General features: G+C 41.0%; 6 protein-coding genes across 6 annotated transcripts in view; 3 read left to right on the forward strand and 3 right to left on the reverse strand.

The window, feature by feature from the left end:
• Positions 1-885: 885 nt before the first annotated feature.
• Positions 886-2,032, forward strand: PKNH_0509200 (small GTP-binding protein sar1, putative; the record flags this gene model as incomplete). The annotated part of the gene is made up of 3 exons (XM_002258188.1): positions 886-902; positions 1,101-1,162; positions 1,536-2,032. 3 exons carry the CDS (start codon positions 886-888, stop codon positions 2,030-2,032), a joined length of 576 nt encoding a protein of 191 aa, XP_002258224.1.
• A 1,014-nt stretch (positions 2,033-3,046) lies between these two features.
• PKNH_0509300 (conserved Plasmodium protein, unknown function) lies at positions 3,047-9,954 on the reverse strand (the record flags this gene model as incomplete). Its single annotated transcript, XM_002258189.1, has 2 exons — positions 3,047-3,097; positions 3,385-9,954. 2 exons carry the CDS (start codon positions 9,952-9,954, stop codon positions 3,047-3,049), a joined length of 6,621 nt encoding a protein of 2,206 aa, XP_002258225.1.
• Positions 9,955-12,362: 2,408 nt separating this feature from the next.
• Positions 12,363-13,268, forward strand: PKNH_0509400 (conserved Plasmodium protein, unknown function; the record flags this gene model as incomplete). Its single annotated transcript, XM_039113907.1, has 2 exons — positions 12,363-12,834; positions 12,967-13,268. The coding sequence occupies 2 exons, from the start codon at positions 12,363-12,365 to the stop codon at positions 13,266-13,268; spliced, it is 774 nt and encodes a 257-aa protein (XP_038969518.1).
• Positions 13,269-14,111: 843 nt separating this feature from the next.
• On the reverse strand, positions 14,112-16,053 carry PKNH_0509500 (mRNA-binding protein PUF2, putative; the record flags this gene model as incomplete). Its single annotated transcript, XM_002258191.1, has 4 exons — positions 14,112-14,152; positions 14,288-14,433; positions 14,626-14,712; positions 14,906-16,053. 4 exons carry the CDS (start codon positions 16,051-16,053, stop codon positions 14,112-14,114), a joined length of 1,422 nt encoding a protein of 473 aa, XP_002258227.1.
• Positions 16,054-19,371: 3,318 nt separating this feature from the next.
• On the forward strand, positions 19,372-21,252 carry PKNH_0509600 (bifunctional dihydrofolate reductase-thymidylate synthase; the record flags this gene model as incomplete). The annotated part of the gene is made up of 1 exon (XM_002258192.1): positions 19,372-21,252. The coding sequence occupies one exon, from the start codon at positions 19,372-19,374 to the stop codon at positions 21,250-21,252; it is 1,881 nt and encodes a 626-aa protein (XP_002258228.1).
• Positions 21,253-22,197: 945 nt separating this feature from the next.
• PKNH_0509700 (LETM1-like protein, putative) overlaps positions 22,198-23,159 on the reverse strand; it is a gene marked incomplete at both ends in the record, with an annotated part of 2,518 nt that continues 1,556 nt past the window's right edge. Inside the window, 4 exons of the mRNA XM_002258193.1 lie at positions 22,198-22,257; positions 22,454-22,548; positions 22,663-22,718; positions 22,827-23,159. The exon at positions 22,827-23,159 is cut by the window's right edge and continues 1,556 nt beyond it. Of these exons, the coding sequence (XP_002258229.1) occupies positions 22,198-22,257; positions 22,454-22,548; positions 22,663-22,718; positions 22,827-23,159 (544 nt within the window). The remainder of the gene's footprint in view (positions 22,258-22,453; positions 22,549-22,662; positions 22,719-22,826) is intronic.

A 23,159-nucleotide genomic window follows, 5' to 3' on the forward strand; every position in this document is an offset into this window, starting at 1 on the left:
TCGTAAAAGAAAAATACCTTGGCAAAATGTTTGCTTCGCGTTTAAAAATGTGAAAAATAGGTAAAAAAAAAAAAAAAAAAAAAAAAAAAGAGGGGCATTCGCAAAAGAGTAAACAGGTTAAACGTTGGAAGTAAGTATTATACATACGGTACGCATGGATAACGCAGGAGTATAATATACATACTCAATTTTCGTGGGTAATGAGCGCGCACATGTGAACGGGCACATTTTCACGCCCGCATACGCAGTAGTACATAACACTTCCGTACATACAATACATCATCACATACGCGCTACACTGCAACACCTCATACGAGCACTTTGTAAAAAATAAAAAGTGAGAGGCGAACTGCAAATGGTGAATGGAGTGAGGAACGAAAGAGCAGGGGATGCAAGCTGATCCGATGTGGATTTCTAACTTCACCTTTGACATGGTTAACATATAACCCTTTAGTAATTGTTAATTTGAAAATTTTGCCTTCCTTTTTTGCCCCCTTATTTTTTGCCTTTTTTTTCACCCTCTATTCTTTTTGTATTTTTTTTTTTTAACCTTTTCAATTTCGATGAATAATTCCCCCGATCAGCATAACACGAAAAAAAAAAGAAAAAAAAAAAAAAAAAAAATACAAAGTTTTGCTTCTGTAATGTGACAAAATAAAGTTTTTGTTTCTTTTTTCCTTTTTTTTTTTTTTTTTTTTTTTTTTTTGTTTTTTTCGTTTTATGTACATGTACTAGAAGTGTATGCATATAGCATATAGATTTTTACATTTTTTTTAAGTGATAATAAATACATGTTGTAAGGATAAAGGGGAAAAAAAAAAAAAAAAAAAATAAAGATAACAGACGAAAAGAGGAATATAACCTTTTTGATGAGAATAATTAAAAATGTTCATCATAAATTGGTAAGTCAAGGAGTGAACGCAAAAGCATATGAGGAGGGGATGGAAAATATGTTTTCCTCTGCTTCTTCGTTCGGTTAAACGTTTTCGCGTTCGACAGCGTGACCATTTGTCCCCTCTTTCCATACGTTTCTTCTCATCCGTCCCGTCTCATACCATTGCGCGTCTCCCTTTTGGAATTCCACCTCCCCCCCCCTTTAGGTTTAGGGACATCTTGGCACATTTGGGCCTATCACAGAAGAGTGCAAGGATATTATTTTTAGGTACCACCACTACGCGCGTGAGGGGGGGTGCGCATACGCACGAACACACACATACATACATACACACACACACGCACACACACACCTATGTTACACGTGTGCAAACATAACACCGAGCGGAACGATGCCCTGTGGAAGGCCTCCCCAGAACGGGGAAGTACTCGTCGTTACGCAGATTGAGTAGTGAAAATAAAATTAAAATGTTCAGTAATGTGGGAGTGGAGAGCATAAACTGCCGAGCATTTCTCCACGTGCTTTTCCGGATGGATTGAGTGGAGCCTGTCCTTAAGTTCAACAACTGAGTGTCCACTTATCCACGTATACGTTGCAACGATCCCCCTTTCAACCATCACGTTCAAACTCTCCCATGCAGGTCTCGACAACGCCGGGAAGACAACTCTCCTGCACATGTTAAAAGACGATCGGGTGGCCCAGCATGTACCCACTTTGCACCCCCATTCAGAAGAACTAGTTGTGGGAAAAATAAAATTCAAAACATTTGACCTTGGAGGGCATGAAACGGCAAGAAGAATCTGGAGAGATTATTTCGCAGCAGTTGATGCTGTCGTATTTATGATCGATACAACGGACAGGTCCAGATTTGATGAGGCAAGAGAGGAGTTAAGGCACCTCCTTGAAACGGAAGAACTAAGTAATGTCCCCTTTGTTGTTTTAGGTAATAAAATAGACAAGCCTGATGCAGCTAGCGAAGATGAATTAAGACAACATTTAAATTTATTCTCCAATTTGACTGTACATAACATGAAGGGAAATTCAGGGGTCAGGCCAGTTGAGCTCTTCATGTGTAGCGTTATAAGAAGGATGGGTTACGCAGCGGCCTTCAAATGGATATCGCAGTTTTTGACGTGATGCATTTGGCGGTGAACAGGGCAACTGAGGCACCACGGAGGTAATGACAAGAATGACAGGCGTCGTCAGGTTTGATGGCGACATGGATCAACAGAGGATCAGGTGCGAATATCCCTAAGCGCAAACAAATCTTCAACACCGCCGCACTTTCCTCCCCCCCCCCCCCCTTGTTTAGAAGTGTATATATCTATATGTATAAATGCGCATGAGCATTTTTTTTTTTTTTTTTTCACCCATGCACGTGCGCCCATATGTCCCCTGATGCGATTTCCGCGCCGACTTTACAGCTACTTTGTTACATATATAAATGCGTTCGTATATGTACAGACGCATGCATATATATAGCCCATATGTTTATGTGTACATAAACAAAAGGTTTAAAGTACATTATGAAATAGCTTTTTTTTTTTTATTTATTTTTAACCAACACTCTTTGTCTAATTTATTTAAAAAGGAGGATGAATATCCAATTGCGGGAAGGGTACCTCTGTGCGCACGCACGTATGTAGGAGTTGTACACCTTTACAGAGAAGGCACACTCCTGGAGCAAATTTAGGTACCCCTTAATTTTTGACAAACGGAATGAGCTTTTAAAATGTGTGAGAATCACACCAACGGAAGGCTCATTGTGACTGCGTCGATTGCAGTCTACGACAGGGTGCGTTCAAGGAGTAGAAGGATTGGCAAAATAAGGGGGAGAGGGGGCATAAATGTAGAAGTCAGTGCAAACAAATGTACCATGCGAAATATCTTCATGTATTCACTTTTCCAATGTATATAAAGGTACAACGATGCGAAACATCTCAGCTAAATAGATAGCTGCATGATGACCACAGAAAAGTAACTCATTCCATGGAGACTATATCGCACAGTAGGAAAACAAACGGGGAAAAATGATGCACACATTTTTTTTTCGTGATAAGGAGGGAACTGACTATTCGAAGAAGACACCAACCCCCCATTCCCTCAATCCTGTGTCCAATCCATCCCTGTAAATGAAAAAAAAAAAAAAAACTACTTGTGAAAGATAGCCTTTTTCCTGTTTTCAAGTGTCTTCATCATTTCCTGTACAAAAAAAAAAAAAAAAGAAAAAAAGAAAAAAAGAAAAAAAGAAAAAAAAAAAAATATTTCCTCCATAATGAACAAGATGGGTAAAATATTACCTGAACGGTGCAGGTAATATTTGGTGACAACTTTGTTTGCACACACGAATTGGCAGATTTGTGTAGCTACACTGGGGACGTAACTTCAACCATACGAAATAATAAAAGCATGCGTATAGAACTGCTTTCTCATCCCCCTTTTCTTTTTCCCCTTTGTGGGATAAACAAAAGATGGTTATAAGAGCTTACCAAGTAATCTTCCCTGGATTCGTTGTTGTGGAACTCACTAGGCCACATCTTATACAGCTTGTTCAACAGATCACAATCAATTTTGTATCCTCCCTTAAAACCACGGAAGGCAGTGGAATTGCTATACATTCCCTCTCCATGGTCTATGTACTTATTGAGAGTAGCATTTCCATTGGTCCCTGTCTGGATTCCAGAAAGGTTAAAATATTCGTGGTAGATATACTGGTGCATGTCGAAATTTTTTAAATCACGAAATTCGATGGAATTATACACATCTGATAATTTTTTGTTGTAAAATCCAATAACATGATTTTTAAAGCAAGTGACTGGAGTGCACTGGAAATTTTCTTCCTTCATTTTTATGTCGTTCTTCATATATTTCGGCACGGGAATATAGTACTCATTCTGCAGCATGTGTTGGAATGTTTGGTACGTGATGTCTTTGCTTATAAAGAGTAGTCCACCCTTTTTGAATTTTTGTAACAAGTGGTCGTAATTGGGGAAGCCTTTTCTGTTGTCCAAATGGTTAACACGATTAGCACGTCTCAGACGCACGAAGGGGTCATCCTCCCAGAAGAGTTCTCCGTAGGCTGTTTGACCAACTTGGGGGGAAGGTTGTCCTTTGCGTAAATTTTTCGCATTATGATTATCTTCTTCACTTAAGTAATGGGCTGACATTTCATCGTTTTCTTTTTCACGAACAAGCGGCACAGGGGAATGCAGATAAAGTCGCGAAATTTCATTTCCAACCGCAACATTGTTTCCGAAGAAGCGTACCACGTCAAAAAGGAATGTATATGAATTAATGTAGGTGTTGTATTGCCTTTTATTATTCGGATCATTTCCATACAGACAAAAGCAAATAGGCGCGTCGTAAAAGAGGAAGTTTTTTACAGACACACACTTGTTCAATTCTTTGGAGACATCCCCGCAGAGTTTCTTTAACCGCTTTTCGTTTTTTTTTTTTCTCTTTTTTTCTTCCTTCTTTTTTCCCCTCAACTTTGCTCTTTTCATGGTATCCAGTATGTGCTGCACTCCTCCCTGGTTGTACAGGCAGAGCAGTTCCTTCATCTTGTATGCCTTTCTTAAGACTGAGATGGGGTATTTTCGTTTAACCGTTTCTATCTTTTCGGAGGCTCCTTCCCATTTTGTTGCTTTAATCAGCGGTAGAGCTTCTCCGAGCGGCTTGTGCAAGTCGTCAATTTCTTCTGCCTCCCCATTCTGAACAAAATTACCAAAAGGGTTCACATTGCTTCCACTGCTTTGTTCTTCGATCTGTTGATAGCGGTTATCTCCCTCTACGTGACCGTTTGAGTTTTCCAGCGCGTCAAATGTGTAACCCTCTTGTAGGGACAGAAAGTTCGTGATTTCATCGAATTCGGCGTAATTCTGCTTCACTTCCATGGGCAATTCTTCCTGTTCTTCTACAATATCCATACCTTTGCTACTTCGATCCTTTTCCTTCGCTTCTCCACTCCCGTGCATGATGCTTTCCCCCTCAGCCGTTATAGCCTTCTCTTTCGTGTCCACCAGGTTTAGCAACCATGCCTGAAAATTAAAGAAGCTGTGTTCATAGAAGAGTTTTTCATTCTGCTTAGTGAATTCTTTTACATCACCCTTGCTACTTTCTACACTTGATTTGCCATTTCTCCCTTTCCTTGCTGGCCCCCCCAGGAGTAGTATACGACTGGGTTGAAAATTCGCTGAATACGTCACATATGGAAAACTGTCTTGCACAAACTTTTCCCTCATCTGATCGGTCAGTCCATAGGCAGAAAATTTCAAATCGGCTATGGTTTGCACATAAGAAAATCTATTAAGATGAAAAGTGCAGAAGGCGTATTTCCATTCCTTAAAGAATGTGTTGTCCAAGTAATTCACATTAACGTAGCTACAATGGTCGTTAAGATTCGTCTGAATAATGTCCTGCTTAAATGGGCCTCTTATATTATATTTTGCAAAGAGATCATAGAGGTTGTGTTTGGAGCAGAGGGTCTCACTGTTACGGCATTGGGAGGCGGTTGCTTTTTTTTTTTTTTTTTTTTTTTTTTTTTTTTTTTTTTTCTTTTCCCCCTTTTCCCTGCTGTTGCCATCGGTGGTGTTTTTTCGCCTTTGGATTTTGCCTCGCCGCGTCCACTCCTGCATCCGCTCGATGATCAAATCCGACTGTCTTGGCGCGCGCTTAGAGGTATTTCCGCTGGTGCTGATGCGGGTGTTTCCCTCTGCAGGGGTACCCCTTTGTATGACACTCTGCCTGATATTCTGCGCTATATCCTGTCCTACATCATGTCCTACATCCTGAGGAAAACTTTTCTTCCTTTTCGCCCTTTTCCGTTCAGGTAAATCCTCTTCACCCCCTGTGAGGGTACGGGTATGCGGAATCTTTGGGGGCGATTGCCCAAGCGCGACTTGTGATCCTCCCACAGATTCCTCCGAAGGAGAATACTGATTGGTCAATCTCTTCTCCCCATTAGGTACTTCCCATTTGTTGCAGTTAGAAGAGCTGGGGCCTAAAGCGTCAATTCTACTAATAAATCGATCCTCCCTTCCAACCGCATCTGGGTTGGAGAGAGATACGCTGAAGGGGTCACAGTAGGAAGACTGCCTACTCTCCGACAAATTCTTCGTTTCCCCCGTTATGTGATGGACCGGGTCAGAAATTTCTTCAACACAGATAGCGGATGACAAGTTAGGTGAAGAGGAAATCTCCCTCTCAAGGCATGCCTTAATTTTTAAGGCAAGTGTTCTACCTAATTGGATCCCTTTTTTGAGGCTACCTATTTTTATAACATTTGTATTATTCTGCACGACAAGAACTTTATCTCGACACAAAATCTTAAATAAGTGAATTAAAAATTCATATGTCACATTGCAAAACTCAAACTGTGTGTGCTTTAACATGTCGTAATTGTGTTTATTCAGATGTAGGAAGTCAATGGTTTGTGATTCTTCTGGATTGGATACGGGAGGGATGAATTTCCCGTCCTGTTCTCCATCTATAGATTCATTATTTTTTTCTTTTTGTTCCTGCGTTATAATGGTATGGGTATCCCTTTCTATGACATCGAACCCGTCTGACATGATTCCTTCAAAATTGTTTAAATTGAAAAAGTTGAATTCGTCTTCCTGCTCGTCTCTGTAGATGTGTGCATTTTCGCCTTCTCCGCCTGGACGTGGAGGAGAGTCTACTAACTGTTTCGCATTGTGGTCTCTCGGCATAGCCTGATCACGCGGAGAAGTTTCTCCACCGCGTTGTTCCGTCGTCACACCGTTTTTCTCCGTCTCTTCACCGAGGTGCTTATTCTGCACCAGGTCGGCGAACCTAGCAAGCATCCTGGGCATACCTTCATTCCGATAGGTACTCACCACGTACGATTTATTTATAGGGATCCACTCCTTCGTCTGCTCTGGAGACAAATTCTTCATGCACAAATTGACTGGGGTACAGAAGAGTTGTCCAGCAGAATTCGTGTGAAAAATAAATTGGACATAGTCAAGCTTGATCCCCACGATTTCTTGTCTCTTGATTTTTATGGAGGATTCCTTTTTTTCTTTTTTTTTTTTCTTAACAAAATATTTACACGTTTGAGTGTTCTTCCCGTCAAAGTAGAAACGTTTCTCCAGGTATTCCGCAGGTAATGGGTTACCATTGTATTCCTTGTGGGAGTTGCCCGTAGAAGGAGGCATCCCCTTCATAGAATCCGAATCGATCTGCCTCGTGCAGTACAAAACTGGAACACACAACTGCACGAATTTCATTCCATATATCCCGAAAAATATATTATACACATTCGTGTTGATAGAATTGTACTTGGAGTGGTCGGAGATGAGTCTGATGGACTCCGTTTTGTTCTTCTGCATGGGAGTGAACTTGGCTGTGTCCACCAGGAGTGACTCCTTTACATGCATCTTCACTGCCTTGTAACTAAATATGTGATTGAAGGATATGTCTTCACGGAACTGCATGTCGTTCGCTCGCAGATTTTCCTGCGGAGGGACCACTTCTTCCTTCGTCGAGGCGGCATTTTCCTGATCGTCACCGTTAAGGGGGTAAACCATGGGATCATTGCCACTATGACCTATGGGAATGTCGCTTCTCGCGTTGGAGGGAGATTTCTCCTCTTCGACATAGCTTCTCTCCACATTGGAATCATGCTCCCTTTTGACCTGACCTAAGGAGGAAAAAACGGTATCTGTGTCCACCGGTTCTGTGTACATAGATGTAGGAAGATATCCCTGGGAAGATTGGATGTTTTCTTCTCCCTCCCCTTGATTGTCCTTCCTCGCAGGAGTTTCTCCCTTAAAAGCGTAGTTATACGCAAAACGGAAAGATTCATTTGTGTATGCCTGCATCCCTAAATCCTTGTACCCAGTAAAATCGTCACGAATTAAAATTCTCCTGACATAGACCATATGTTCATAATATGAGAAGGTAACTAAATTATAGTTCATCCTTTTCTCGTATCTATTTTCTCCAGTGGGTGTAATGGGGATCCATTCTATGTGTCTGAAATGGTATTCTGTAAATTCAGATATATTTAATGGGAACAGAAAGACTGGTTCATATTGATTTCTTAGATCCCATATTTCTATCACATTAAATGATGAATTCACAGATGCAATGATGAAGGAGAAATGTGGATTCTTTGCAACAGCTGTGTAGCCTCTATTAAAATGGGATTTGTTCTTATCCTCGTAAAATATATTTTCTCTATTTGTTTTCGATTCTAATGGTAAACCCGTTGAGAAGTGATCGCGTGCTTCTTGCATGGTAGTTTTCTTCGATACCCTCTTAACAGCACTATTGTTTGTATTAAATTTTGACAAGTTTTTGTCTCTTCTATCATATATATAGAGGTTCCGACATCCCAGTAGGAGCGTGTTATCGTCCTGGAGGTAGCACAAGGAGAGAGCAGTATCATACTTTTTAAAGTACCCTAATCTCTGCTTCAACTCCACAATTTCTATTAGATTCGTTTCTAAATGGTATGAATACAAACTGTTGTAATTACCTAAGAGTGTGCACTTGCCATAGGTCCATGTACTTGGACATATATACATCAGTCTGTCAAAGAGGAGAATATCTTTCGCTATTTTTATTTTGTAATCCAGAATGGAGAACACCTCCTCCTGTGTAGTACACAGTGACTTACGCGTAGTGCACCCATCATCTTGCCAACGATGATAATCGCTCTTGTCGTATTTTGTTTTATCTTCTCTACTTCCCCTCCACAGGGCGCTATCCCATTGGAACTCCCCCCCGGGATCGTACTGCACCTGGAAAATAAGCAACCCGACGTCATTCCTGGCATAAACAACCGACTCATTAATATTATTCGTGTCCGTTTTTATTTCTTTTATTCTCAAATATTTGCTAACGACAATGGATTCTTTTTGATTCTGTTCGGTAAAGCTTCTATCGAGCTTATAGATAAGGTGATTATTTTCAAGCTTATACACGTTTCTATATGAACGTTTCATGTTGTACTCCTTGGCTAGCTTGACTTTCTCCGAGTATCTGTAGTAGGAGGGAAGTAGTCCCCTATCGTTTGCGTCGTAATTCCCGGTGGATAGGTTGGTCGGCACGATAGTGGCTTCGTTGTCGAAGGAGAATTTTAGGTTCACGGGGAGGTAATCTCCGGGAAAGCCGCTTTCTCCCCTCCCACTCATTTCATCGTAAATACATTCATCAATTTGAGTCTCCATCAGTTTTACTTCGTTATTGTAAAATCCACCGGGCATCACCAAAACGGGGCATTTAACGTTGAAACGTAAATCGTATGCATACTTGTTGTCTAGCTGCATGCTCTTATCGATGTAGAAGGTAGCCAAGGTGTTCACCACATCTAGTGATGCCCGCACCCTGTTGTAATCTCGTCGTATTTCTCTTTCATAATTACGCAGGTTGTGCAGGAAGTCCACACAACTTTTCATAGCTCTTTTCCTGTCACTGACTTCCTGGCTCTTCGTCTCTCTTCCTCTACGACGTTGCACTTGATTCTTCTTCGATTTGTCTCTTCTCTTGGATATTGTTTCATCGCCCAATGGGTTCTTCTGTACACGGGTATGGGTTGAAGGAGCCTCGCTATATTCATCCACATTTGTATTACCATCTGTGTAGTAGCAACCATCCTCCTCTTCATCTTCATCGTCTTCTTCGTGATCATCATCGTCATCATCGTTACCATCATCACCGTTATCGTCTCCGTTGTCGTTGTCATTGTCATTGTCGTTGTCGTTGTCATTGTCGTTGTCATTGTCGTTGTCGTTGTCGTCGCTCAACTGGGTTCGCTTCCCCGCCGCACTTTTCAATTCTTCATTCGCGCCCACCACCTGATATACCTTATCGCTCGCGTAAAAATTTTTTATCTCATTCAGTATGTTTGAATTTAGTGAGTCGTAAATCATATGTGGATTCTCCACAGCTCTGCAATTTAGAGATTCTATCCCTTCCTCCTTTCCTCCCTCCGTTCGCTTAAGGGGGCTCAGTACCACATCTATCTTGTTTGGGTCTTCATAGACCTTGAGTCTCTGCAACGGGTAGAAGTACAGGTTCAGCTTCTCCTCCATTCTGCTCGCGAGGCGATGGCAGCCCTGGTGGGGGGAGGAGCGCCTCTTGGTACAGTAGCCAATAACTGCCTCTACTACTACTGTTACTAGTACTGTTACTGACACTGTTATTGCTACTACTGCTACCTGTTAGGTGCGCATAACTACCTCTGCAGTACACCCTCCCAACCCCTCTGCACGCATCTCGCGGGAAATTGAACCGAACGACACACTGAGATGCATGTCTGCTTTGTCGCTCCCCTACCACATCTGCACCACGTCCAAAAGAGGTCATAAGAACGGAACCTACAGTCACGGCAGGACTTCCCCCCTCACCACGACGCTGAAATATCCTCCTCTTCCTACAAGAAAAAATGTGAAAATAGCTTCAGATTCTTCTGCTCCCTTATTTTCATTATATTGTTATGGTGTTAAGGAGAGGTAAAGTTTCAACTTTGTAAAATCTCCAAAGGGAAGCTCACTCTTTTTTTTTTTTTTTTTTTTTTTTTTTTTTTTTTTTTGCTCCAGTTGTGTAGTTGATGAGGCGTAATGCCTGATCGGTCAATGAAAAAAAATAAATAAAATAATGGCTGTACATCAACAAGTGGATAAAAAAAAGGAAGCAAGGGATACTTTGGAAAAGTACATCTTCATTAGCACAATTGAAGGAAACCTGGGAGGGGAGGGTTCATCATATCCGCGCTTGTATCCATCTGATTTTCCTTACACAATGCTGTCATTTAGGATGAAAGAATTGCCGGCGCCATTGTACATACGGAAAACCTTCACGTGGATATATTTTTTTTTTTTTTTTTTTTTTTTTTTTGCAACTCGAGAGAAATGAACGAAGAAATGGGCAGTGTTCACATCACATATAGAGAGTGCGTCGGTCTTCAAGGACAGAATGTCCAGATGGGGGGTCATTAAGAAAAGGCTTTACGGTGTGTGCGCTTGTCCTGATAAACTGAGGGGTAATGACAACAGTAGTCTACACCATCAGATATGCATTGACGTGAAGTTTTTCCTTTTTTAACGAACCATCTTTGTTGGAAATTTCGATTGTGTACGTTTGGAGCATTCGAACTGAAACCAACACCACAGCAGTTGGGTCGGGGGGAATGTTCCCAAAGCGGGCAAAACGACATTTTCGAAAGGAAGGAAAATCGTAATTTCGGCACTTGGAGAGGGTTAACAATTTCACAGTTAAAAAAAAGAAAAAAGAAATTCAATGTGTATAGGGAAACAATGCAATATGTCCATATCTTCGCGAAGTTAGCTACTAATTCGTATCAACAGAAGGCACATATTCACAAAGAGTGAAGGGTTACATGTAGTGAGGGAGTCATCGTTAGTATATACACAGCTAAAACGATTCATTTCAGATTGTGGCATGTACCACTGAGCGTAATTTTTCTTTTTTTCTTTTTTTTCCTATTGTTAACCTGGTCTTTTTTGATCCCCCCCCCCTGTGAAAAATAACCTCCAAGGTAAAGTTAAGAGGACGACTGTTTTGTCCCTCCCCGTCGGTTTATTCGATTCGTTCATTTTTACAAATCTTTACTGAGGTAACAAAACATCTGTTGTGCTATTAGGGGGCACAAGCACGAACATACAAATATGCACATGGCTATATACCTACATGGCTATATACCTACATGGCTATATACCTACATGGCCATTTACGCATGTGTTCACATACTCCTGTGGCTGCACACATGTGTACACTTGGTGTGCAGGTCGTACTTCCCCCCGAGAACGACTTTCACTTTCACCGTGGGGAAAGAATAAAAAGAAGGTATTCCCCTTAATTTCCATTTTGGGAACTGCCAAAAGGGGTAAGTTACGGTGTACCCTTTTTTAAGTAAACATATTCATAGCTGGAAAAAAAACTGATCAAAAAAAGATACCCATAAAGATCAAGCACACATCCTACAGGTCCCATAGTTGCGATGTTGGCTAGCTGTATGGAGTTTTTTTTTTTTTTTTTTTTTTTTTTTTTTTTGCCTGACCTGTTCAGAATAAAATTTGCAATACAATGAAATTAAAAAAAAAAAAAAAATTGATCACGTTTGAGGTGCACACAGAATGGGTCCCTTGGCAGACACCATATTTCTCCTCCTACTTTTTGGAAAATGCGCAAATATGGATGAATGAAAGAAGGTTGTGCTATATGGAGCACTTCTACATGTATGTGCGCTACCCGTATGTAGATATCGCCTTTTTCTCACGTTTAACCTTTTTTTTTTTTTACCCGCCTCGCGCGCATACCTTTTTGCCACTTTTCCTATAGAGGGGTGAAATTATTACCAGCACAGAATCGTACACATCTAGGCGATCAGATCCAATAGGTATTCCATACCAAGAAGGAAGAAAAGAGAACACAGGGATATAGGCCCTTTCGAACGACACCTCATACTTTCATACAAACAATGGTGCGCTATTCGTGTGGTTTTCTTCTTTCCCTTTTGGGGGCGCTTACATCTTTAGTTAGACATGATCACGAAATGTTCTTCCCAGTTGTGAATTGCAACACCCATGTGCTGAACCATGGAAAAGGGGGGAAGACGAGTGGTCAGCCCATACAACCCCACCTAGGGGTGAGCAACCCGACGGAGATTGGAAAATTCAGCGCAGTTGAGAAGGGGGACGCGCAGAGCGGGAGCAACGTGGAGAACGAACTGGAAGACAAGCTGAAGAGACGACAAGAAGGAGAAGTGTCAAGAAGCAGCTCCCGAGGGGTAGGACTCCTCAGTGATGTTTCACCACACAACGCGGGCAAACCATTTGAGGATTACATGGGCGAAGAGAACAACCCAGATGAACCCCCCTCAAATAATTATATCTTCTTCGAAACGACGAATGATAGAGCGATAAAGAAGGTGGACTCCTTGTCCCAGCCAGGTAAGCAGGAACTCGTGCGCAACATTGTATGTGTTCACAGTATGCGTTTACAGTATATGTTTACAGTATGCGTTTACAGAATGCGTTGTCTCACCCTCCGTCCTTACACACGTGTATACCTCCTCCACGCAGACCAACAGAAGCTACTACAGAATGATTCCAACTGGGCTCAGATGCCTAACATAGGCATTTCCTGCAGGGAAATGGGATGTCCAAAAACGTATCAGATGTGCGTACCTTTCTTTTATGATAGTGCAAACTTTGAAGGAAAAAGGCTCATAGAATTTATTACTTCTACTAGCACTTTAAAAATGAACGGGTTAAAATTCGATAACGAAAATATTATTGAAGATAAGAGAAAATACATCCTCATTTATTCCTGCGTTTGCAAAAAGTACACTTCGAATGGCTCCTGTGATGAGTCCGTGGAGTAAGTTTGTGTGGTCATCTGACCCACTAAAGTGGTTCTAACATGTCTAGTCATTTCGAACATTAAGCTTTGAAAAAAGAAAAAATTAATTTGCGCTGAGGTGACACATGGAAGGAGATCTCACCCATTCCTATCATTCGTTTGAATACCACACGAGGGATAACTGTTTGGGGATTCCCCCTCTCTGATAATCGCCACTCGACATGCCTATATTCGCATGTGTGAGTACATGCATACATGTCCACCTACATTTATTTATTTATTTTTCCCTCTCCCCCGTGGTGTACCTAAGTGAACAGTTCGAAATGAAGAAGGAAAAGTTGTTTTTATATACCGCTAGAACGGTGGCGTGTCTAATAACATTATCACTTCGGTTTGGAGTGGGCCAGGAGGGCAAGAACCCCCCAACGAATAGATGCTAAAAACGCAAATGCCAAGGCAAAAGTGGAGAGAGCTCTTTTGCTAGTTGTAGTGGAGAAATAATTAAGGTAGGCTCCGTTCATTTGAAAAAAAGTGGCACAAAAATGGAAGAAAGTCGGAATGAAAGATCAACGCGGCTGAAATGAAAAGTGGAGGAAGAAACTCTAAAAAAACGTGATAATAGACGTTCCTACCTGAGTGGGCCTGTAATAAGCTGTAAAGGCGCGGTAACCAAGGGGGAACGAACAAACGACGGCTATACCCATGCTTCAGGGAAAATACGTACAACTCTGCATGTATGTTCATTATATGTAGGAAAAAAAAAAAAAAAAAAAAAAAAAAAAAAAAAAAAAAAAATTCCTCCCTTACCTTTTCGGGGCATGAGGGAAGGGTTCTGTGAAGACAGTAGAGAGAAGCGAATTAGGTTCTACGTTTCTAGATTACTTATAGCTCTCAAGATGTATTTTCCTAAAAATTGGAAGGTATGGTGTGGTGGTGTGAAAGTGAAGGAAAATGTATCTCTAAGTATCAATTAGATCAGTAGTGCTTCCTCCACTTAAGAAAGTTTTCCATCCATTTGGGAGAATCTGCAGAAGGCCTTACCGTATGTCTCATCCTTGAGCTTGTCGATGTTCTCTATGATCGTTTTGATAATTAGGGATCTCTCCTTCCGCCTGCACGTGGTCAGAAGTTTCTGCATCATGAAGTTTCCGTAGCAATCTTTACAAATGGTGATGATGTTATCGTTCCTGGGGGAAAGGGGCGGGGGGTGGATAACGTAAGCATGCGGTGAGATTATGAAGTGGCCACACTAACATGGTGGAAAAAACGCAATAGGCAAACGTTCTTTCCACTTTTCTTATGGAATACCCCAAAGGCAAGTCCAAAGTGTTTCTCCCGCAGGAGGTACCCGGTTTACTGAAAAAGGTTGCCACACTTACCCTTCCAAAATATCATCCACAATTTTCTTGATGATTTTTTTCTTATATTTGTATTCCTTCTTAAGCAGGATTTTCTCGATTATGTTGCTACGTGGGGGGGTATGTTGGTGTTTACGTGCATGTGTGTCAGTGTGTGGGAGAGATGGGGAAAAAATAAAATAAAATAATAAATAAAATAAAAAAAAAAATAAATAAAAAAATAAATAAAGGAGTCCATTTTGCCTCCCCCCTTGGAACAATCCGTTCAGATAAGTGTACCCATTCGATAAGCTATCCTTACCAGGCATACTTGTGAGAAGACAGTTTGTATATATCGCTAACAATCTCATCCGTGATGATAAACCTGACGGTGTCGTCGGAATGTTCAAAACATTTCTGAATAACGTAATTACCATACCTGTTTTTAATCAAGTATATTTTTTTTACAATTTTATCATTCAATCTGTTGATCTGGTTGGTATTACCAACTTCGTAGATGCGTTGGACGATCCTGCATCCATAAGCATGTGAACTTAAGAAAGGCAAATATTCTTCAATGTTACTTATGATGGTGTCAATGTGTCCAGAGGGCAACACCTCAATGCACTTTTGTATTACGTGGTTCCCATTTTGATGGCAGATGTACGTAATTAAATCGTTTTGTAGTTGTTTAAATATTTTACTTCTGTATTCATTGCACAGAGATTCTAGTGATTTTTGGATGAGACGACACCCATATGTGTGTAGAGAGAGGTATCTTGTCTGTTCAAGAAATTGGTCTGCGAAGCGTTCCTTGTAGGTCTCGTCACTTAAGTCGAATACACTCTGCGCAACGTAACTTCCATACACATCTGGACATAGCGATACTGCATCTAGTAGAAGTGATTTCTGAATTATCTTCTTTTCCTCTGTCTCCTCATTTTCCTTCATTTTATTTATTACATATTTGCATCCATTTTTGTAAAAGCACAGGAAGAGGATATCGCTCATTAGTTTTTCTCGGTCGGTCTTGGCTTCGTTTGCTGGGGAGGTAGTCGTGGCTACATCCACACTGTTGATGTTAGTGGTGGGTACGTTCGCACTGTTGATGTTAGTGGTGGGTACGTTCGCACTGTTGATGTTATCGGTGGGTACGCCCTCACTGTTGATGTTATCGGTGTGGGGGTCTACCGTATTGGATGAGCACTCAACTGCGCCTACGTTTGATGGGTTCTCTCCAATAGAGTCCGAACCACCTGTCTTCCTACCGAGGAGGAAGGAACAGTGGTCCCCCGTGAGGGGAGTCGGCAAACACATCATCTGCGCTCTAGTAGTGGGAATGCCCCTATATATCATCGAGCAGGAATGCAACTTCTTCAGATAATAAAACTGATCCTTTAAGGGGAAGTCAATCATTATGTGGTTCACGTCGTCGCTCAAGCAAGAATTATCAAGGAAGACAGACTCCATCTTTTCGAAGAAGTTAGCGGGGGGATGGATCCAATGCGTGTCCTTGTATCCACGCCTGGCTATATTTGAATACGAAGGAGACGAAAAAAGGAGGACATCGCACGGAGTTGGAGAAATGACGCTTCAAAAATAGATGCGTAATGGAAAGGTGGCAAAAGGGAGGGGGGGGGATTCCTTTCGAGGGAAATGTTTAGCCGATCGTTGCTCTGATCATTGGTTTGATCATTGAGCTGATCATTGGGCTGATCATTGGTTTGATCATTGGGCTGATCATTGGGCTGATCATTGGTCTGATCATTGAGCTTCCAATGGGAAAAAAGGAGAAAAAGGCAGATCTGCTACCACGGAGGAGATGCATCGATACAAATACACATGGTTGTATGTGTACACATTCCCACAGACGGGAGAGTCATCCCAAGAGGGAAATATCTCCGATGAGAAACAAGCTCTCTTACACACACGTAGCTAAATACAAACGAAAGGAGATGTCCAAGGGAGAGCTTGTCTGTTGGACACAGTGGCTATATGAGGACAAAAACTGTATTCGTTGGTGGATCCCCAGAAAGGAACACATGTAAAACTAAGACAGGAGATAAATGTAAACTATTGAAGATTGAAAAAAAAAAAAAAAAAAAAAAAAAAAAAATTTTTACGGAAATTCTCTTTTACGTAATGAGGTTACAAACATGCCTCAATTTTATTTCAAAACTTATCATGTAAAAGGTGATTGGTAAATAATGTGCAAGCGGAAAAATGGTTCACACCAGAGCGTAGGTGGGTTGTGTGTTCGGATGCGCAGACGCACAGAGTTTATTATGCGGGGGGTCGAACACTTGTCCATGCGCATGTCGTGAAAATTGGCATAAAATTGGCGTAAAAATTGGCGTAAAAATTGGCGTAAAAATGAGCATAAAAATGGGCGCAAAAACTCGAGTCAAAGACTCTGTCAAGGACTTCGTTTCAGGTTCACCCGACTTTCTCCATTTTTCAAAAGGGGCACGCAAAACGTGGGGTTATCGCAGTCGTGTCTGCTTGGCATCACTGCGATATCACTGCGACATCAATGTAATATCACCATCCCATCAATGTAATATCACCATCCCATCAATGTAATATCACCATCCCATCAATGTGGTTTTCTTTTTCCAGTATGTAGCCACTGCTTTTTCACCACTTTTTGACCGCAGCTTAACAAGCAGAGAAAATGACGAGAACCGGTCCCTGACCGCATCAATTTTTACCACCTACATAAGTTGCATGCACACATCGCTTGAGAAGGCTCCCCCATCTATGCGAAGATGTCCAGTTATAGGCTGGAATTTTTGAACGGAGATGGGGTCAGTCAGAGTTTTCCGAACGAACATGTCTTGGAAGAACAACACGTGCATGTGTGATGTGTTTTATATTTAGTCATTGGGGAGAGCGCAGTGAAATAATTTTTTTTTTTTTTTTTTTTTTTTTTTTTTTTTCCTCTATATACTGTCCAATTCAGCATGCACTTTTATTTCCAAAATGTAAAATGGAGAAGAGAAAAAAATTTGCATTCGCGTGAACGGGAGGAGATCACCTGAGGGGAACTTGCCATTTGTAAAGTTGCGCCTTACTCAGGGGAGAGTGAAAAAAAAAAAAGGGCGAAGGAAAGAATGAAAAAAAAAAATAAATAAATAACTTTTCACTGATTGGGTGTACCCCCATTTAAACTTTTCCCTTAACACGCATGCGCACAAATTGTTAAGTTTGCAAAGATGTGCATGTTTACATGCCAGTTGTCTACTTTTGGACATTTCCCCTCATGTGGCAACAACAACGACAATGGGAAGGGAATTCATCGCAGAATGGAATAAAAGAGAAATGGGGACAACTCCTTTTTTTTTTTTTTTGAAGGATGACACCCATAGTGGGGAATTCCCTCTTTGCTTAAATTTTTCCTTTTTTTTTTTTTTTTTTTTTTTTTTTTTTTCCCTTTGCGAGAAAATCCATTCAACTCATTACCTATGCAAGGGCAACAGTCACGTTTGCCATTTGGCGAATTAAATTGTATTCCCATCAAACACTTTTTTTTTTTTTTTCCTTTTAAATTTGGGTAATGAAATAGGTTGGGGATTGTTCACCAAAATGGCTGCGAATGTTTTTCCTACATGTCGTTGTTGTTCTCACATGTCCCGAAGCCGAGTGAAGAAGCTGCCCACATGGGACAAAAAAATAAAATAAAATAAAACAATAAAAAATAAAATAATAAAAAATAAAATAACTGCCTCACTAAAGGTGAGAAACAAAACGGCTTCATTAAGAATTGGCATAAAAATAGAAATCATTAAGCACGCAAAAAAAAAGAAAAAAGAAAAAAAAGGGTTATGTAGCGTGCCCATTTTTATAAACCCTCTGTTTCTCCCACACATACACCCCTCCGCATGGCAATTGTCTAAAGAGTCACGGTGCAGGGGCTGGTTAGAGATCCACTTACATTGTACCATCTTTGTGAACAGCTAAGCGGATCAATAAAAAAAAAAAAAAAAATGATAACTGTTATATGCACACATCTTCGCTATCGAACAAGCGGGGATAAGCACACACAGGAGAAAAACGATCCACTGGGGAAAATTATCTCAGAAACGAATTTGCGATTCGCTTAATACAGGCCTTTTCTCTCCCACTTGACCATATGGGATTTTGGACTTCATTACACTTCCCCCTTTGAACACGCAGAGAAGGGGCCACAGAAAACTGGCAACCTTTGCAAAAGTTAAACTTTGCGAATGTGAAAACGAGCGTAGTGCTTTACACTGTGTGCCGCCTCATTTTTTCTCCCCGTAGTTTCGGCAGTAGCACGCGGCACAGAGCGTAAAGCACTACGCTCGCGAAGTGTAATTTTTTCCCCCCCCCAAATGGAACTTACTTAGGGGAACAACAAAGGTAAGTAATAACGGCTGAACGAACTGCGATTTCTCCCCAAGTGGTATGAAAAAAAAAAAAAAAAAAAAAAAAAAAAAATCATTCACGATCCATTTTGCATTTTTATCATATTATGTGGTGTAAAATAGGTTCATGTTCCAATACCTAATGAAACAGGAACCTTTTTGTTAAGGTGAAATTTTTTTTAGCCTACCATAGGAAGTCCACCTTTGGAGTGGGCACACCGTAAGTCTCTCGCAGAAAAAGTTCACCATCACACACAGTGTGACAATATAACGGTGTATAGCGTCGTGTTCTATGTATTCTTTCACTACGACAGTGGAATACTTTCATTCTTAATTCGACACCTGCACATACATCGTCACATAACAAAGTATAAGAATAACCTTTTAAGCCCTGAGACCGATGGAAGACCTTTCAGAGGTATTCGATATTTACGCTATCTGCGCCTGCTGCAAGGTCACCCCTCCTAATGATGGGATAAAGAATGAGCCGTTTGGCCCGCGAACCTTTAGGGGTCTTGGAAATAATGGGGCTCTTCCATGGAAATGCAACTCCGTTGACATGAAGTATTTCAGCTCGGTGACGACCTACGTAGATGAGTCCAAGTACGAGAAGTTAAAGTGGAAGAGGGAGAGGTACCTGCAAAGAGAGGCCTCAGTGGGGAATGTTGAAACCCACTGTGGTGGTGACACTGTAGAGACGGAGGATAACACCACCAAGCTGCAAAACGTTGTGGTAATGGGAAGAAGCAGTTGGGAGAGCATTCCCAAACAGTACAAACCACTCCCAAACAGAATCAATGTCGTTCTTTCCAAGACTCTAACACATGAACAGGTGAAGGAAAAAGTTTTTATAATTCAGAGTATAGATGACCTACTACTTCTTTTAAAAAAGCTGAAGTACTACAAATGCTTCATTATTGGAGGAGCACAAGTTTATAAGGAATGTCTAAATAGGAACTTAATTAAGCAGATATACTTCACAAGGATTAACAACGCTTATCAGTGTGATGTTCTGTTCCCACAGTTTGATGAAGGTCAGTTTAGAATGACATCGGTCAGCGAGGTGTACAACAACAAGGGCACCACTCTGGACTTTGTGATTTACAGCAAGGTAGGGGGGGAAGTAGATGGGGGCGCTTCCAATGGAAGCACGATGGATATGGATAGTGGTTCGGAAAACTGCGAGAATGTAAAATGTGGCGCACCAAACTGCAACACCTCCGGTTGTATCTCCCCCAATTGCACGAGCACGCGTGAAGAGAAATGGAGGAAGTGCTCCCCCGCGTGTCAGTGGAAGAAGAGCAACGCCGATGTAGAGGAAGATGACCTCGTATACTTTAGCTTTAACAATAAAGTAGGAGAGAAAAACCCAGAGCATCTGCAGGATTTTAAAATATATAATAGCGTCAAGATTAAGCAGCACCCAGAGTACCAATACCTAAGCATCATATATGACATCATCATGAATGGAAACAAACAAGGAGATAGAACAGGTGTGGGAGTGATGAGTAAATTTGGGTATATGATGAAATTTAATTTAAATGAATATTTCCCCCTATTAACAACAAAGAAATTATTTCTGAGGGGAATAATTGAAGAGTTGCTCTGGTTCATTCGGGGAGAAACAAACGGAAACACATTGTTAAAGAAGAACGTGAGGATATGGGAGGCAAATGGAACGAGGGAGTTCCTTGACAATAGGAAATTATTTCACAGAGAAGTGAATGACCTGGGACCTATTTATGGTTTCCAGTGGAGACACTTTGGTGCTGAATACACAAACATGTATGACAATTACGAAGATAAAGGTGTAGACCAATTAAAAAATGTTATCCATTTAATAAAAAATGAACCAACGAGTAGGAGAATTATCCTATGTGCATGGAATGTTAAAGATTTGGATCAAATGGCTTTACCTCCTTGTCATATCTTATGTCAATTTTACGTTTTCGATGGGAAACTGTCATGCATTATGTATCAAAGGTCTTGTGACTTGGGTCTTGGGGTCCCCTTCAACATAGCATCTTATTCCATATTCACACACATGATTGCACAGGTGTGCAATTTACAGCCTGCACAGTTCATACACATTTTGGGAAATGCCCACGTCTACAACAACCACATAGACAGCCTAAAAGTGCAGCTAAACAGGATTCCCTACCCCTTCCCAACGCTTAAGCTGAACCCGGAAGTGAAGAACATTGAAGATTTTACCATTTCAGATTTCACAATAGAGAACTATGTGCATCACGATAAAATCGCTATGGAGATGGCCGCCTAGCGTGGACAAAAAAAAAAAAAAAAAAAAAAAAAAAAAAAAAAAAAAAAAAACTAGTTAGCTAGCTAGCTAGCGAAATGTTATTTCCTGTTCAGGCGGTTTGGAGGTGGTACCTTTCGGGCAACTTCACCACACACTTGTGCATGTGCATCCACGGATGTTCTTATTCTTACACTTTTTCATTTGGCTCTTTTTTCCCTTATTTTACATCTCTCCCCACGGAATGACAACTTTTGCAAGTACATCGCATGGATAAAACCATGATGCCAAATTAGTGCAAGACGAAACGCACAAGGGGGAGGAATATAATCATGGACAACATTGGCCACAACAAGTGGGAGCTTTAAGACAATTCCCCAAAACCGAAATGGCAACCACCCCACACCTCAGATGGAAGGGGCATCCCTTTTATTTTTTCCCTCCTCCTCTTTGTTCCTTCTTCTAAGGAGCTTGCCAAATGGGCTGCTCTTCCAACGTGTTATAGAAACATACGGACATATGCACAAGGAGTAATATTTCCCCTTTAGGAGGCAAACCCAATTGTCCCTGCTTTGGAAAAAAAGGCAAAATTGCAAAATGTTCAGTACAAATGACGAGAGTTAATTCGAATTATAAGTTTTTTTTTTTTTTTTTTTTTTTTTTTTTCTTTTTTTTTATTCCCTGCTGCTGGATGCAGGGATTACCGCGTGTGCGCATGTGTACGCTTGCATAGGTGGTACATACAGGGAACGTGAAAAGGTTAAACACATGAATAGGCACCTTCTTGAAACAACGACGCCGTGGGCGTCACACCATTTTAACCTTCAAACGTTTGTGCAAACGAAAAAATTAAAAAAAAAAAAAAAAAAAAAAAAAGGAATAAAAAATAACAAAATAGGAAAAACACATCACAGTGATGTGTTCATATATACTGTTGCGAACGATGGATGATCGTCTTCGTTTCAGGGTTCAGTTCTTTATGTTCACGACATCGTCGGTTTTTTCTTCTTCTGGGTAGAAATATTCATCCTACAAAAGGGAGGAGGGCCCAAAAAAAAAAAAATAAAAAGAGATTGATGGAGGGGAGGGGCATACAAAATGGGCGAATTTCACTTTTTCCAAGTGGGAATGACTAAAATGCCGCACCATTGCATATGCATCGATAGACAGCCACACTATTTTTTCGCCTTCCGCGAAAGAGGGTACAGATGTGTGGGTTGCTCACCAATTCGATCTGCTTGTGTGCATTCAATTCGCTGATGTGTTTCTCGATGTCCAGGAGTCTCTCCGACATTTTCTTTATCACTTCGTTGATGTCGCCTGGTGAAAGGGGTAAGAAGGTTATAGCCGATGCGCATGTGTGCACGTTTGTAAACAATTATGTATGTAGTGGCATCCGTGTAATTCCGTATGCCGGGGGCAAATGCTTCTTACAAGTCTCCTTCTTCTCCGCGAGGTCGGTTAACGACGTGAAGGCAATCTTCAGTTCCCTAAAAAAGCAAGGGTGAGTAAATATACATGTCATGAGTAGGTGCACGTGGAGGAATGACTGCGGCGAACTGGCCTGTGCAATACAACGAAGGTAGCCCTCTCCTTACGTGTGTTGCAAGTCGCAGATTTGCTTCAAAAGGTTCAACTCATTTTGCAGATATTTGTTTTTCTTGAGGAAGTCTATCTTCATTTTACTATCCTTGTGCGAGGTTACGACCTTTCCTTCCTCTTCACTAGTCTCCTTGTTAATATTTTTTTTAATTTCCTGTTCCTTCATTTTTAAGTCGTCCAGTTTTTCCTTGGCCTCCTGTATAAGTTTCTGTTTATCATCAAGGGTAGCATTTTTTACATCTTTATTTTGCGTGGTGGCTGTGTTAACCTTTTCTGTATCCTGTATATCCATGATGGCATGTGTAACGACAACACAGCGAATGTAGAGG

Source organism: Plasmodium knowlesi, assembly GCF_000006355.2.
Source record: "Plasmodium knowlesi strain H genome assembly, chromosome: 5".
In the NCBI taxonomy this organism is placed as follows: domain Eukaryota; phylum Apicomplexa; class Aconoidasida; order Haemosporida; family Plasmodiidae; genus Plasmodium; species Plasmodium knowlesi.